Source organism: Pseudopodoces humilis, chromosome 26 (assembly GCF_049639895.1).
Source record: "Pseudopodoces humilis isolate 2021_Gansu_Grassland_sample_001 chromosome 26, ASM4963989v1, whole genome shotgun sequence".
Classification (NCBI taxonomy): Eukaryota; Metazoa; Chordata; class Aves; order Passeriformes; family Paridae; genus Pseudopodoces; species Pseudopodoces humilis.
The window spans coordinates 5,424,786-5,441,312 of NC_142225.1; the positions used below are offsets into that span (position 1 = coordinate 5,424,786).

Genomic DNA, 16,527 nt, shown 5'->3' on the forward strand with positions numbered 1-16,527 from the left:
TGATAAGAACAAGCTCGGGTTTTCAGCCTTTCCAAAGCCTGCCGGAGTTCCAGGGGTCCGGGCTGCTGAGTGCAGGGGAAGGAATTCACAGGGAACAGAGGAGGCTGCAGAGGGACAGTGCCTCGGTCACTCCCTGGCCACCCTTCAGCATCTTGTCTGTCCCTCCCTGATTTTCCAGCTGGGAAGTGTCTGCAGCCTCCAAACATCACCAATGGGAGGCTCAAAGGCAACACCTCTGCCACCTTTCCCTCCGGAGCCTCTGTATCCTACAGCTGCAATCCCGGTTACTCACTGCTTGGGAATGCTTCCATCACCTGCACCGTGTCGGGAGCCTGGAGCCAGCCTCTCCCGCAGTGCAAAGGTGAGTCTGAGCTTCCCTGGCTGTTCAGAATTCCGTCTGGGACTGAGGCACTTCCCAGTTCTGCAGCCACGAATAAAGGAGTTACCTTGCGGAATGAGAATTAATTCCTGCTTACACTTCAAGTCCTAAACAACCCACAGCTGTGTTTCTCGTATTTTGTGTTCCCTCTAAATGTCCTCTTTGTACTGCTTGCCATTTCAGAGATCAGATGTGAATTCCCGGATGTCCAAGGTGTTAAAAAAGCCATTAAAGGAAATACTTATCGCTCGGGGACTAACATCACTCTGGAATGTGATGAAGGTTACGTGCTGGAAGGAATCAGCCGCACGCAGTGCCAAGAGGATTTCAGCTGGGACCCTCCCGTGCCAGCCTGTAAACTGAGTAAGTGTAAAGGAAGCAAAGATCAAACAGAGGCATGCAAATGTATTTTAAACATGCAAATGTCTGTATTTTTTAAAAAAGGAAATACACCAGGAAATATACCAAAGGAAAGGGTCTGGTTTTAAGAAATCTGCTGTTGTAGGTCTTAGCAGTGAGACACTGGCATGGGGAAGCTGTGGCTGCCCCTGAACACCTGGAAGTGTCCAAGGCCAGGCTGGACAGGGCTTGGAGCAACCTGGGATAGTGGAAAGTGTCCTGCTCATGGCAGGGCGGTGGAACCAGATGAACTTTAAGAGATCCCTTCAACCCAAACCAACCTATGATTCTAAAAGGTTTACTGGTATTGATTAAGGACAGTTGAGAAATGTTGTATTTTGGTAGAACAGTTTGCTGATTTTCATTTTTCCCTTCCCTCCAGCATCCTCCCAGTCCAGGTCTGTGGGCCTAGGTAAGCAGCTTACGAACATTTTTGTCCCCAGCTCAGTGGCCTCAGTGGCACAGCCTCCCTCTGCTTACTTGGCAGATACACCCTGTAGTGCATTTTGTGTACTTTACAACACACAGTGAGAATAACCCGGGTTCTTCTCCCTCAGGAGCGGCGGCCGCAGCAGTTCTGCTGCTCCTGGGGGCAGGCGTTGTCTGGAAAATAATCTCCAAGCAGAAGGAAGGGTAAGGCAGCTCTGGATGTTTATTCGTGCCCCTTGGTGCCAAGTCCCAAGCTTTATACACTTGATACACTCGAAATATTTACCTCAGTGTGTCCAGGCCTTGTCATTTTGTACCCTCAGCTCAGGCTTGCGAGTGATACAGCCTGGAATCCATGGAGTGGTTGTGTCAGTGATACAGCCTGGAATCCATGGAGTGGTTGTGTCAGTGATACAGCCTGGAATCCATGGAATGGTTGTGTCAGTGATACAGCCTGGAATCCATGGAGTGGTTGTGTCAGCGATACAGCCTGGAATCCATGGAGTGGTTGTGTCAGTGATACAGCCTGGAATCCATGGAGTGGTTGTGTCAGTGATACAGCCTGGAATCCATGGAGTGGTTGTGTCAGTGATACAGCCTGGAATCCATGGAGTGGTTGTGTCAGTGATACAGCCTGGAATCCATGGAGTGGTTGTGTCAGTGATACAGCCTGGAATCCATGGAGTGGTTGTGTCAGTGATACAGCCTGGAATCCATGGAGTGGTTGTGTCATTTTATTTCAGGCCTCTCTTTCTTAAAGGAAACCAAACCCGGTGTTCTTTTACGAGGCAATTCATTGTTTCCCTCTTTTCCATGTAGCTATTATCGTACCTATGAGAACTACAATTACAGAACCCCCCTGAACCCAGCAACTGAGCACAAAGACTTGTGTCTGCCATAGGAGGTAAGGATTTACACTCCTCAGCACAAAACACCTGCTGCAGCTGCAATAGCGATACTGTCACTTGTTTATACTGCTGACTGCATTGTCTCCTTGAATAAATACTTTCCTAATAGCATCATTCAAGTAGAAACCTCTTTCTCTCTCATCTTCTGATAGTATATTTTCTTTTCCTGAATGGAAAATGTTTTAAATATATTGGGCTTTTAAAGCATCCTATTTTTCTTTCTGACACCGCCCTCAAAGCGTGTCTTTCCTTCATCCACAATCTGGATGTCAGACATCCAGACCAGTCCTTGCTTCTGACTTAAAGCTGCTTTTAACTTGTACAGATTATGAAAAAACTGAAAAACTGTCTCAGCCGCAGTAGACTCAGAAAAGGACGCTGAACTTGGTTTCTGGGGGTTTTTATTGCTTTCACACTTGCTACAATGGTATTTTTACTTACAAGTGAATCTGCTTTCTGGGTCTATTGCAGCCAACAGTGAATTTTCACTGTTAGCAGCACTTCAACCTACAAAGTGGGACACGCAAACAATATCAGTTGGGTGATTTCTTTGAAACAAAGCATTTCCCAGAAATTCCCTCCTCCCTCTCCGGGTGGTGATGGAATCTCTAGAAATCAGTAGAAAAACAGGAAAGCTCTAATTTCAACAGCAGGATATCATCTCCCCTAGGCTGGGCATCCGTGCTGCTGCTAACCAGGCACCAGGCTCGGAGGAAACGCTGCTTACATGGAGACTGGAATTCTGTGCCCAAAACAGGACATTTTACTGTAAATCTTGAATGCTTTTCTGCTCTCAGTAGTTACTGTAAGGATTTAACGAGGCTCAGACTGCACAGTGCAGGTGCTGCCTCGGAGGGAATTCTGTGCGCTGCTCCTGATGAAGAATATTTCCTTTATCCCCAAAAAACTGGATAACCAAGAAGATAAACCTGAGCTTTGGTAGAGAGAAACATAACCCCCATTCCCTGTCTCCCTGCACCCACCAAAACACACCTGGGCAAGGTGTTAATTAATTAATGTCTTAATTACAGCTGTATTTACATCTTTATTTCCTTCCAGCAATGCTTATGTGCAGCGTTCCTCTGGCAATGCTTAACCTAATAAAAGCTGATGATGACAACTCTGTGTCTTCTTTTAGATCTTTAAGTCTTTTCTGTTTTGTTTTGGTTTTTAATAATTTTTTTTGGCTGTTCTATTTCTATTTTATCGAAGGGTTCGATCTCCTTGCACCCAGGGCTGTAATGCGCTGAGGGTGGCGTAAAATGTGGAATATGTCCACATATTCCAAGATTACTTTAAATCAGGGCGCTCTGTGGTGGAAAATCTTTGTGTACTTTCAATCCTAATCCATGAAATCCAAAGAGTGGAGCAAGTGCATCTCCAAAAGAACTACCTTTAATGATGAAGTAAATCACGGTGCTTCTGTATGCATTTGGCAAAATACTCACGGCCTGTGCACTTTTCAGCCGAACAGTGATTATTACGCTAATAAAAACCACACCTTGGTGTCAAACAGAGCCTTCCCCGGGCATGCGCTGAGCTGGGATTGCGTCATTAGTATTGAAATAAACTCATTACACCAGCCCTGCCTGGAAACCGCCTGAACGCTGTTACAGCGTAGCGGGGAGCGCGGCCGGGCAGCAGCGGCGAGTCCCGGTGACCACCGGGCCGGGTGTCCCAGTAGCGTCCCCCGGGATCCGCGGCTGAGGGAGCCCTGAAGGAGCCGCGGCTGAAGGAGGCGCTGAGGGAGCCCCTGAGGGAGCCGCGGCTGAAGAAGGCCCTGAGGGAGCCCCTGAGGGAGCCGCGGCCATGGCGGCGCCGCGCTGAGGGCGGGCCGTGTGGGCGGCCCCGCGCATGCGCACCCGGCCCCGCGCTGCGTCTCCGCCGCCGCCGGGAGGGAGCGGAGCGGGCGCAGCCGCGGTCCCGCTGCGGGATGGGGCAGCTCCCGGTGCCGCTGCCGCTGCCGGTGCTGCTGCCCGCGCTGCTGCTCGCGCTGCTGCTGTGGCAGCTCGGCGGAGCCCGGGCTGAGGGTGAGCAGGGGCCGCTCGCTCTTTGCTGTCGCGGGCGGGCGGTGCCGCTGGGGAAGGGGCGCTCGGAGCGGCGGGCGCGGCGCGGAGCCCCCTGAGGGGCCGCGGCCGGGAGCAGCCGGGAGGAGGGATGGGGATCATGGGGGTCTATGGGGATCGTGCCCTGCTCCCCGCTCCGGTCCCTGAGGTGACCTCGGGGCCTGCCGGGGGGGCGAGGGGAGGCAGGAAGGAAATGGCTGTAGGGCGGTGGTGGAAGCACGGGGGTTTGGGCGGTGGCGCCGGGTTTGGATCGCAGAACCGCGGGGCTCTTGGGCTGGGGCGGAGCTCCGGGCCCGTCCCGTCCCACCCCTGCCCTGGGCAGGGACACCTGTGCTGAAACCTCTGTCCAGCCCGGCCTTGGAGCTGATTTTAAGCTCCGCTTTCTTTTTCCCTTACGGACAATGAGCTCTGTGAGAGGGGCTGGCTGGTTTGTTTTGCAGGCAGGAAACGGGATGGGTGTACGGTGAGTTAAGTCGTGTGTTTAACTACAGAAAGAGGCAAACAAACAAAATCTAGGGTCTGGAAGGAAGTGCATTGTCTGGGTAGAATGACTAAAGAGCTCGAGGAAACAATGCCCTACACACGTGTGGAGCTGGACGCTGCATGCACTTAAAACCTAAACTAAAAATTTGGAAACGACTTAAATACATATTTAAATGCTCTTGAATGCTTCATTCTCCTGTTCTACACCTCGGTGCGTTTCTCTCCTTGTTGCTAAGGTGCTGTGTTGCTTTTTCCTTCCCTCTCCCAGGCTCGTGTCCCAGGCCAGATCGGCTGCAGTACGCAGAGCTTAGCCAGAGCTCCATGGAAATGCAGGATTTTCCAGTTGGAAGCCAAATCTCCTTTATCTGCCGCCCAGGATACATCAGGGTCACGGGGATGTCACTCACCTGGACGTGTGGTGATGACTTGCAGTGGTCACCCAAGGGCGTGTTCTGTACAGGTAATTTTTTTGTTCCCCCCTCCTCTTTTTCCCCACTGATATTTAACATTTTCACTTGGTTTGCAAGTGGGAATTGGGGTTTTGCTGTATTTTAAACAAAGCTTGGAAAACGCTGGTGTGGGTAAGAGCAATAAGTGGTGAAGATTTTGTCTTTGTATGTAACTACAAAAATGTAGATTTTTCTTTATCTTTTTTTTTTTTCCTTCCCCCAGAGAGAAAATGTCCATACCCAGGAGACTTGGAAAATGGTTATTTTGATGCAACAGATCTTACATTTGGTTCAAAATTGACATTTTCTTGTAAAGAAGGGTAAGTGTTTTGGTAAAGTTAATGAATCCTTTTTTATGTTTACACCAGATTTGAACCAAACCCAAATTTTCTGCTCTAGTTCTGACCTGAAATCCGAATTCTACCTGTGACAAATGAAATTACAGATAAATTTAATTTGATTCCCTGGTTTAATTATTCTTTGCATCAACCCTAAGCTTTCTAGTGAGATTTTGCAGAACTTGAGTGCTACCTCCAGTGACTTCTTTTAATGCTCCTGTGGCAGAGGGAGTAAATGTATATTAATCAACTTTCATTATTGAATAATTAAGTCAAAAACACTAAGTAGGATTTTTTTCTCCTTGAGTATTGGTAATTTTAGGACTTTAATATTAGAGGGTATTTCTGAAAATGGTGAGACTTCCACAGTTCCTTAGGGATGTCTCTTTTGTTTCTGTTTTGCTTTCAAAGTGGGTCTGTCAGCAAAATAAACAAGATTCTGTTCTCATTGCAACAAAACCTTGGTGTGTTATGTCCCCATAAGGACAGAACAGAATTAATTACAAGAACCAGTTTTTTGGTGCTTGTTGGAGAAATGAGAAATTTAAGTTTCACTTCTTGAAAATTTTTACCTGTTCAGATACAGATTACAGGGTAGTGAAGAGATTTCCTGTGATATCAAGGATGAGGGTGTTGGCTGGAGTGCAGCTTTGCCTTCCTGTGAAAGTAAGTAAATTACTGCTGGGTCTGATTTCCTGTTCAGGGGGGGTGGTAATTAATTTACAAACAGCTCTGCCACCAGCTTTCCAGTATGAAAAATGATGGGAAAACAGGAATGATTTTTTTTTCTTAACTACTTGGCTTGTGCCTGAGGAATGACCACTGAAAAATGTCAGTTTTTGTGGTAATCGTCTCATATTAAAATCAACCTCGTGTTGAAATTGGGGCTCTGTGGTGTGATTTCGGGTAGCTGTGTCAGATTTTGAACGAAATGACCTTTAAATCAAGGCTTGCTCTTTGAGATGAACCAGCTAACCCAGCAAAACCAATTTTTGTGCTTTATTTACAGAAATCCCTTGTGAGCCACCACCCAAAATAGCCAACGGGGTCTACGAGGAAAGGGTCAGCTACGTGTACCAGAGCTCAGTGACCTACAGGTGTCGGGATGTTCCCAAGGGCAGCGATCCCTTCTCCCTCATTGGCAATGCCACAATCCACTGCACATCTGATGAGCACTCCAACGGAGTCTGGAGTGGGCCACCTCCAGAATGTCGAGGTTGTTGAGGTTTTTAGTGCTTTACTGCAGTGTCTGTCCCTTTCTTTGGAAGCAGGATGGAGTTTGCCTCTAGGAAAGAAGGAACTAAAGCTCTGGGACAAAGTTTGGGACAGTTCCAGTGGAGGTCACATCAGCGTGGTGGATATTGATGGAATTATGACACAGAATATGACTAAAATTTAAGTTAAAGCTTGAAAAATAACTGTGTGAGTGTCTTGTTGGTTGAAGTGACAAGGCCAAAGTGGAGGAGCTGGGAGACCACAAATCCCACAGAAAAATTGTGTCAAGGGCAAGGATGTGGGGGTTGGATTAGGAAGAATCCTTTTCCTAAAAACACAGCCACTGTGGAAGTGCAGGAATCACTGTTTTTACAAAGGTTCTTCTCCAAAAAAAGTGGTGGAAGTTGGCACGCAAGGAAAGGATGTTGTGTTTGGTGCAATGTTTGTGTTAACAAATGTTTCCAGGCTTTTGTTTTCATTTATTAACAAATGCTGGCGTTAACAAGTGTTTGGCCTCTTTCAGTGGTCAAATGTGAAGACCCCAGAGTTGAAAATGGGAGAAAAAAATCTGGATTTGGAAATTCCTACAGTTACAAGGACTCAGTTGTGTTTGAGTGTGAACAAGGCTATTTCATGGTTGGAGCAGAGGTAATTACCTGTGAAGAAAGTAGCACCTGGGTTCCTCCAAAACCAGCTTGTGAGAAAAGTAAGATTTTCTGTAAGATTCTCTTTTCTCTTTTGTGTTGAAAGTGTTTTAGCTAAAACAGAGCATCATGGTGTTCTAGTGATTTCATGGGTGAAGGCAGGAGGAAAGGTGTGGAATGCAGGAGAAAATATTTGATCCAGAGAAGTAGGAGTATGCACAGTGAGGAAAGCTGTAGTATCCTGGAGTAGTGGAAATCTTTGTGTGTCTTTTTCTAGGCAGCTCTTCAGCTCCTACTTTTTAGAAATGATTCTAGAGCTCGGAGGAATAATGAACCATCATGGATTTCTGAGCTGCCGCATCATAGACTTGTGTTACCTTAATGAATACCTACATTTATTAATTTTCATGATGATTATGATCATTTTTGTGATGTTTAAATTTTCTGCAGGGAATATTTGTATTTAAAGTTGGGGTAAAGTTAAACTTCTGACATGTGCTGAGCTATTTTTCTTACACGAAAGCAGCTTGTATTTGTGGAATGAGTGACTGAATTATGAAGTAAACTGCATTCTCACTAAATTTGTTCTAAGTTCCTGTGACAGCTCCTGCAGAGGTGTGTCCTGCCCCGGAGGTCCCCAATGGGCTCCTGGTTCCAGTCAAGGCTGAGTATGACAAAGGAGAGTCCGTGCAGATCCGCTGCAACGCTGGCTGCTCCTTCCCTGATGGCTCTGCAGAGGTGACAGTGACCTGTGGAGAGCAGAGGTCCTGGGGTGCTTTACAGCACTGTGCCTGTGAGTGAAATTGCTGAAATCAGGAGCAGACTGGCAAGTTTGAAATGTCTGATGTAGTAATACATTTTTTTATTATTTTCTTTATGATTTCTTTATGATTTTTATTATTTCTTGATTATTTTATTATTTTTATGATGTCCAATGGTTTCCAATGGTTTCCAATGGTTTCCAATGGTTTCCAATGGTTTCCAATGGTTTCCAATGGTTTCCAATGGTTTCCAATGGTTTCCAATGGTTCCCAATGGTTTCCAATGGATCCCAATGATCCCAATGATCCCAATGATCCCAATGATTCCCAATGATTTCAAATGATTCCTAATGATTCTTTAATGATTCTTTCTTTAATAATTTATGATTTTTAATGATTTTTTGTGATTTTTTTTTAATGATTTTTAAATTATTTTTTAACGATTTTTTAATGAAATTTTATTTTTTTAATGATTTTTTTTTTAACGATTTTTTTTTTTTTTTCCTCCCCCCCCCTTTTTTTTCCAGGCGAGTCTGAAGGCTCCGGTTCCACACCAGTCATAAATTATGGGAGGGTGACAGCTGGACAAAAATCTTCCTATTCTGTGGGGGATTTCATCACCATCGAGTGTTACACGGGGTACACCTTGCAGGGGGAGCCTCGGATTCAGTACACCGGAGACAACCAGTGGGTGCCAGCAGTGCCAACCTGCCAGCTCAGTAAGTGCAGGCTGCAAAAACTCCCAGCAGGATGGAAATACACCCTTTTGGTAATCAGGAGAAGTAGTTTAGTGCAGCTTCCTTCTTTATTTTGGTGTGGGAAATAAGGTTTTTGTTATTGGCCAGGAGGAAAAACTCCCATCAGCTTCCAGCAGTTTCAGCTTCCTTAGCTCTCAGTCCTTTGGTATTAAGGAGAAATAGTTTAGTGCAGCTTCCTTCTTTATTTTGATGTGGAAAATAGGGGTTTTTGTTATTGGCCAGGAGGAAAAACTCCCATCAGCCTCCAGCTGTTTCAACTTCCTTCGCTCTCAAAGCTAATCTTAAAAGTGCAGAATTTAATATATAACATAAACCAGGCTTTTGGGGATACCAGTAGCATAAAGGACATTCCACCCCTTCAACCTGTGAACACCTACCTAAAAATTATCAGTTATATTCAATATACAGCTTCACTTAAAACAATAAAACTACTGAATTGACAAAAAGAAAACCAAAAATCACTAATTTCCACCCCTAGACTTTTTACCATCACTGCTATATAAACTTAAGGCAATCATGCTTTGCTCTTAATTAATCTTTTATCTCACAGCTTCAGTTCAAAAACTGGGCAGAAACACCATTTTATATTTAAATATTTGTTAAAATATTATAATATTTAAATACTTGTTAAAATATTAATTAAAATATTAATATTCTAAGTTAAATGTGTTTTATTATTTAAATTAGTCTGCTTCAAGGATTGTGTTGCTAGAAGTACCTTGAAATAGGTCTGTGAATATTTTTTATAATAATGTTTGAGTAAGAAGCACCTGTGTTCCTCTTGTGACACTGATTCCTTCTGTTTTTAGGTGGATATATTATAGCCATCATCTGTGGTAAGTATTTTCTAAAACCTTAAAAAAAATACAATACAAATTATTTTTTTATGTGAAAATCCATGCTGCATGATTCAAAAAAAGATTGCTTAGCTATTACAGTTTAATTTAGTGTGAAATGTGTATTTTCTGATGTGATGAGGCCACATTTCAGAGGCAGTTTGCAGCAACTTGGCCACTTTGATAAATTTCAGGGCTTTTTTTAAACTACTTTAAATTAAATTTAAATTTAATTTTTTTTAAAATTACTGGGGGTGTGAGTAAATAACTCTGCCAGCAAACAGAAGTGTTCAGTCCATCCTCTGTCCTTGCTTTTGTTATGCAGATTTGTATAAACTTGGCAAATGTAGCCTCAGGGCCTTGTCATTCCTGTTTTTTGTGTTTCTGAGCTGGTGAGGTTTTGTCATCTTGGTGGTCACTGCTTCTGAGCTGAGCTGTCTTGCAGAGTTTTGAGTAAAGAATCAATTTAAATGTAAATTAAATATTTACATGGCTCATTCCATAAATAAATTGGGCTGTGGGGTTTTTTTTGGGGGGAGTGGAGGTGGGATAGACCTGTAGGTGAAAACAAGGCTATTTCTGCAAAGTTTTTTGATGGTTTTTTTGTGGGCTGGAGATGATCTTTATCACTCTAAGGCTTTTTTTAAAATTTATTTTAATTCTTCCTGAAGTGATTGTGGTAGTTGTGGCGCTCCTGGCTGCCTTCTGGATCTACAAGAAATTCTTCTCACAAAATGGGTGAGTAAAACTTCCTTTTTATCAACACTGCAGATTTCCAAACGACTGAGCCAAAGCTGTGCTGATGTTTGAAGTTTCTTGAGCTTCTTGTGCCCTTTCTTTTTCAAATGTCTGGTTTTGTGTGAGCTCCTCCCAGCAGCTGACGGAAGCTAAAGCTGAATTCAACTTTGGTTTTGGTTCTGCTGTTCAGCTAAGCTGCTAATTAACACTTGCACTAATTTCAGGGGAGGAAAAACCCCGTTCTTAAGCAGTGTCCACTTGCCAAGGAAGGTTTTTTTTTGTCCATCTGTTTCAATCATGTCAGTTTATGTCCTAAAGCCAGGGGGAGTCTTGATTGTGTGGGCTTGTGCTGCCAGAAGGTTTTCAGGTTTTTCTCCTCCTGCAGCCCCAGTGTTGGTGTCCCTGTGCTAAAGATTTGCAAAATCAACTGTAAAATATTAGATTTGTGGGCAAGCAATTAGTGTTCAGTTTTTAATGAGACATGTAGGGTGTTTTAAACTTTATCTTCAAAACAACTGGGGTTTATATGTGTTTTTTCACGGAGGGGCAGGAGATTTAAATTCCTCTTTGTGCATTGCTTTTTGCTGTGATATCTGATTTTATCTTCTGGAAAAAAAAAACCCTTTTTGTCAGAGAAATTTTTTGTAAAATGCAAAACACTGCCAGTCCAGAGCAGCTTAGGTGGTGCACACAGAATGTCAGGGTAAGCATCTCATCAAAACAGCGTTGTCCTTTTCCAGAATCTTTTAGGATTTATCTGCAGTGCATGAAACAAAGGAAAGGATGCTTTAAATGAAGCAAACCAGAGGGTATATTCCTGTGGTTCGTATTTGTAATGAAGTATACAGAGAGGAGCTGGCAGAGCCCTGGAGGTGGTTTATATCCAGTCAGGTTTTGCCTTAATGTCTTTTAAAAGGCAGTGCAGTATCAACCCAAGGCCAGAGTGTGCTGCTGAGCAATTTGGTGCTTTTGAGCCACTGCTTTTATCTTGCACTTGGATATTCTGCAGCCTGGATGGGGCAGAGAGGAGCTCCTGGCACTTCAGGGCAGCACTTGCTGCCTTCATCCGTGGAGAGACTTCTCAGGGTGTAGAAAGCAGGAGGGATCTAAAGCAGCACCATCAAAAATTAATGACTGTGACATTCCTGAATGTCTGACAGCTTGAAAAGCCTTATTGTGCCCAGTGCTTCCCTTCATCTTCCTCTCTGTGAACATCTGACTGTTTCTTGTCTGAAAACCCTGATCTAACCTCCTCTTATTAAGGCCTCCCTCTCCCTGTTTAGCATTCCGAGTTCTGATGCAGCTGAGCCTTTGTGAGCTGTTGTGCTTCCAGCCCCTGCTCCTCGCTGGTTTGTAGCCTCCAAAATGACAGCAAATCTTTCCTTGGCCTCTCTTTGTTGTGTGTTTAAATTGCACTTGGACAGGACATTCAATCGGCCCTTTCTCCCCCTCTGCTGTTCAGCTCGTACACAGTTGATGAGAGTTGCAAGGAAACTTGTATTTTAAAAGCTAATGTCCCAGCTGAGATGGAAGGAACTGCACAAATGAATTAAAGAAAAGGTATAATTTTCCACTTTGTTTGGACATTTTGCAATGCAGCTTAAGTGTCTTTTTTTTTTTATTGTGGCTTGCTTGGAATTTCAGGAGTGTGGAATCCATCTAGCTGGGAACCTTGGCTTCCTGTAGGAAAGAGTATCCTAACCTTTCATTAATTTTGGGAAAACAGGGTATAATATATAAAGAACTTTCATTTAGCAGTGTCAGTAAGAGGTTCCAGTGATTGTAAATCACATTTCTTGGTGTTGTGTTTGAAGAACGAGTAGCATATTGCCTACAATACTCAGCACCCATCCCAGTGTTGTGTTACTTTTCTTAATTAATAGTTTAATTCCCTGTTATTAGAAGCTAAAAACCTTTAAAGCTGGGCACTAAAACTCTGAAGGTAATTGTGCATCCCTTCAGAGAAAACCAGATCACATCTCTCACAAATACAGATTCATCTGCATTTTTGCTTTCTTAAAGAGAAGAATGAAGGGCCTAACAACATCTTTTGAAACCTTCTTGTGAAAAGGCGATTTCTTTTTCAGATTCAGAGTTTGTTAACCCTGAAAAGGATCAAAATACAGTTGCTTGTGTGCAGCTGATGTCCTCTCCTGTATTTTAACCGAATGCTCAGTCTGGTGAGGTGCCTGATGAGTGTTGAGGTTCCTCCTGCACTTGTGTGGGGTCAAATGAGCTCTTCCAAAACCTGGCTCTTCAAAGCTTGTTTGAACAGAACACTTTGCAGACAGGACAGCTCAGTTTGACTGTTCCTTGCCACTATTTTTTCGTTGCTATCTCAGCAGAGCTGGAACTACAAGTATCTTTTAAACCAGCATCTTTTTTTTTTGTTGCTTTTCTCTATTGCACACATTCTGAAGAGGTGATGGGTTCTCTTATCCCAGCTTCATGCAAAGGTCTTTTCATGTGCATAGTCTTGATTTTATTGACTTGTAAAGTGAATTTTCAGTGTTTTTGGTGAGTTTTTATATGAAGATTAATCTTGGTGTTTATTCCAAAATAATGTATAGATTAAGGAATATCATCTTCACTCGGAAGAAAAGTGTTTCTAATTCAGATAGGATCTGGTTTCTGGGTTAATTTTGCTTGGTTTTGGAGGGAAAAAAGGAATCAGGAGATAGACTAGAACATAATTCTTCATTCCAGTCTTACCTTTATGCATGATAAAAGAAATTACTGGTCTGGTGTGTCAAACCACTGGTAATTCTGGAGGTTTTCTTATGGAATGTGGAACTCCTTAGAGACTTGGAGTAATAGCACTGAGGTTTGGTATGGGGTGGGTTTTTTGTTAAAGCAAAACAGGACATACATAAGAATGTCATTGTGAATTTTAATTCATGTGTGTTTAAGTATTGTAAGGTTGCTGTTAGTGGACTGCAGAATGGAAATCCACACAAACTAATATTTCATCTCTGGTTAGAAAATGTGTCCTGAGCAACACACTGTAATTAAAATGAATTTCAGGGTGCTACAGGAATCCTGTAGCTGTTCTGGTGTTAGTTTTTTTGGTAATATCAGTCATCACTTGAAATGATCCCTTTGGATCAAAGGCTCTGCTGCTCCGTGGGTCATTCCTGACAGTTCAGTGGCTGAATGAAGCTAAAATCTCCTCAGCCCAGCAGCTGCTTGGTAAAGAGAGGCTGGGGAGCGACCCAGTTTGTGGCTTTAATGATAAAACTAAGGATGTGCTTTCAGTGTAAATGTGAAACCTCTTGCAATGCAAAACCTCTGATTTGACTTGTTTTTTTGTTTGTAGGAAACGTGACAGCACCCCCAGTTCTGCCGAATATAAGACGTGTAACCCATGACTGACTTTTTTTGGGGGGGGTGGGAGGGACTTTGTGGTGGAATATCCCTGTCAGAGCTGGAAAATGATGATTGCCCTTGCACTGAGTTGCTGTCCATGAGTTCCTTGTGCTGTGTCTTGCCCTGCTGATGAACTGGAGGAGGAGATGCTTGATAGGATAAAAAGTGCGTGCGCTTATAGATAACCACAGACAGATCCTGCTTTGCCCTCGTTGTCCCTCTGTGAGCTGGGGAAAGGCAATAGCTGCAGCATGCCAGAGTCTGTGGGAATGCTGCAATTTCACTGCCCAGCCCTGCTGCCTTCAGTGCTGCCCCTTGCCTTACAGAAAATGTCCAATATTCTCCTTTCCTGCAGAGCTCTGCTCCCTCAAGCCTGGTTGTCCTTCCCGTCCCTTTTTGCAGTTGAGGTGGTGTAAATGGTTCTGTTGTTTTTCTGAAATGTGCTGTTGCTCCTTCCCTGAAGGATCTGGTGCCCTTGTAGGCCATGTCTTTTTATCATGATTAGGATATTATATACTCTACCTCTTTGTCTGCCAAAGCTGGTTGCTGTGTATATAATGAATTAAAGTGTGCCTTGAAATCAGAGTTTTATAGCTTTTCCTTTGCTTTAAAGAAGGAAAAAAGCCATATATATATATATATATTTTTTTTTTTTTTTTCTGATTCTTTGCTATAATCCCCCAAAGACTGCAGTGGATTTGTTGGAACTGAAAGCTGAAGGATTCTGTAGCAAAGGCATCCCCTGCCTGTTGACAGGAGGTCCTGAATGAAAGGAACTGCTGAGAGCTCAGTGGTGGCTGTGTCCTGCCATGAGCACAGTGGAAGTTACTTGGGGTGCTTGATTTTAGTGAGTTTTGATGTCAGTTCTGGAGATCTTCTGTTGCTTTCAAGGATAGAAACAGGTGCTGTGTGATCCACCTTCCTTGCTTTTCTTTACTTGAAGTCACATGTTGCACATTTCTAACCTCTGCTGCAGACTGGGATGTTAAATCAAGCTCTGAAAAGCTGGATTTAGCTTCCTGTTTGGAAGCAGGAGCTTTTCCCTGTGGCTCACTTTCCATGTTAAAGGCGAACCAGACCAGTTCAGCTGTGTGAGTGCTGGTAGATGTGGTGGTCTCTTGTTTTGCTGTTTGTTCATCAAATGTTTTTGTCCAGATTCTGACTCCAGGAGCTCCCACCACGGTGTTTGTCATTAGCAGAGACCCACTGCTACTTCTAATTCCTCAGCAAACCCTAAATCATAACTAGAACAGGTCTTTAGCTTCATGAATCTCACTATCAGCATTCAGGCAGCTTCTAATTTTCACAGAAAACCCAAACAGCCTCACTTCAGATGCCTGAGGCTGCATTCAGACTGCTCTGGCTTGTCTGTGGCTGCTTGGCACTGCTCTCCCTGTCATCAACAGATTGTTGGAGTGGCACAGAACTGTTGAGGGCTTTTTGGGACAATCCCAGCAGTCTCATTGTTAGAGTTCATAATAGGCTGTGGTTGTTAGAAAGGGGCTTTGGCTCTGCAGGAGGATTTGCTGTTGGTGGCCTGGCTGATATCTCAGTCTGAGAGGTGTTTGCAAACACTGGGATGTGTGACTGGGGCTGAGTGTGCTGGTGGTCAGGAGCTCAGCTTGCTTTGTGTGGCATCTGCAATGTGCTGAAATACACTGGAATGTACTTTGTTGGGAAGTGAAATCACTGTAAAAAGCGGCCTTTTTTACTCTTCTTTCTGGATGTAAAGATTAGCGATGATTTGTAATACTCCAAATAAAAATGTTAAATTATTTAGCAGTAAGTGTTTGTCTTTCATTCATCATTGTGCTGAGCAGCTCTTTTCCCATTGCTGTCCAGATGATTTTTCATATCCCAAACATCAGGTGGAAACTGCTGAGATTGAAGTTTGCAGTGGAGTTCCCCAGTGGCAGTGTAGGGGATGGGTTTTAATTTGCTGAGCACCTTTTGGGGTTTCCTTTTAGAATTGCAGAGAATTTCCCAGAACCTCCAAAATTTTGCGGTGTTGACTCCTGAAAAAATTGGTTGATGGAGAAGAGGAAGTTTATCTTGGGGCTGCTCTGTGGAACACTTGAAGCAAAGGCCAGAGGATGTTTTGTCCCTTTTGTCCAGTGTGTGACAAATGCAGTCCTTAGGGAATACAGCTCTGGGGGGTTTAGGGGACCTGTGAAAGGGAGTGGATTTAGGAATTGTGCGAGTTTCACACTCAAAATGTACTGGATTTCCATGTGTGGAGTCTGCCTGATAGACTGAAGCCTTTCAGGGGATGGAATAGAAAAAAAAAAATCACTTTATTTCACGTGTTTCTTTTCCAGTTTGTGGTTGTGATACTCCAAGTGAGTTGGTGTGGAAATGATGCCAGACAGCTTTACACTGTGGAGTTTGGGTTTGCAGTGAGCATTGCTGGAATAAGCAAAGCTTCCAAGGGAAAGTGTCCCTGCCCCTGGGCATGGCATGGGATGGTCTTTAAGGTCCCTTCCAACCCAAACCATTCTGGGATTCTGCTCTCTGATTCTACAAATCTGACTTAAACACCACAAATTAATTTGGCCTAATTGTCATGAGTCCTGTGCTGTTTTTCTAAAACTCAGTGCTGCGTGAATTATTTCATTCTGGAGTCTGGAAATGATAATTAAAGAGATGTGAACTCTGTGCTAAGGGAAAGGCTGCATGGATAAAAATGTGTTGCCATCTGCTGGTAACAGGGGCAGTGGGAGTAACAAAACAGGTCCAGAGTTGCCTGGTTTAAGGTTAA

The 16,527-nt window shown here is 43.7% G+C and overlaps 1 protein-coding gene across 1 annotated transcript in view; it reads left to right on the top strand.

The window, feature by feature from the left end:
* CR1 (complement C3b/C4b receptor 1 (Knops blood group)) overlaps nt 1-15,555 on the top strand; it is a 52,496-nt gene extending 36,941 nt beyond the window's left edge. Inside the window, exons 56-72 of the mRNA XM_088067301.1 lie at nt 179-361; nt 563-742; nt 1,161-1,190; nt 1,336-1,411; nt 2,027-2,105; nt 3,800-4,145; nt 4,933-5,124; nt 5,337-5,433; nt 6,032-6,117; nt 6,461-6,667; nt 7,190-7,372; nt 7,903-8,103; nt 8,599-8,790; nt 9,639-9,665; nt 10,337-10,403; nt 11,866-11,963; nt 13,720-15,555. Of these exons, the coding sequence (XP_087923427.1) occupies nt 179-361; nt 563-742; nt 1,161-1,190; nt 1,336-1,411; nt 2,027-2,105; nt 3,800-4,145; nt 4,933-5,124; nt 5,337-5,433; nt 6,032-6,117; nt 6,461-6,667; nt 7,190-7,372; nt 7,903-8,103; nt 8,599-8,790; nt 9,639-9,665; nt 10,337-10,403; nt 11,866-11,956 (2,237 nt within the window). The 3' untranslated portion in view covers nt 11,957-11,963; nt 13,720-15,555. The remainder of the gene's footprint in view (nt 1-178; nt 362-562; nt 743-1,160; nt 1,191-1,335; nt 1,412-2,026; nt 2,106-3,799; nt 4,146-4,932; nt 5,125-5,336; nt 5,434-6,031; nt 6,118-6,460; nt 6,668-7,189; nt 7,373-7,902; nt 8,104-8,598; nt 8,791-9,638; nt 9,666-10,336; nt 10,404-11,865; nt 11,964-13,719) is intronic.
* Nucleotides 15,556-16,527: the final 972 nt, after the last annotated feature.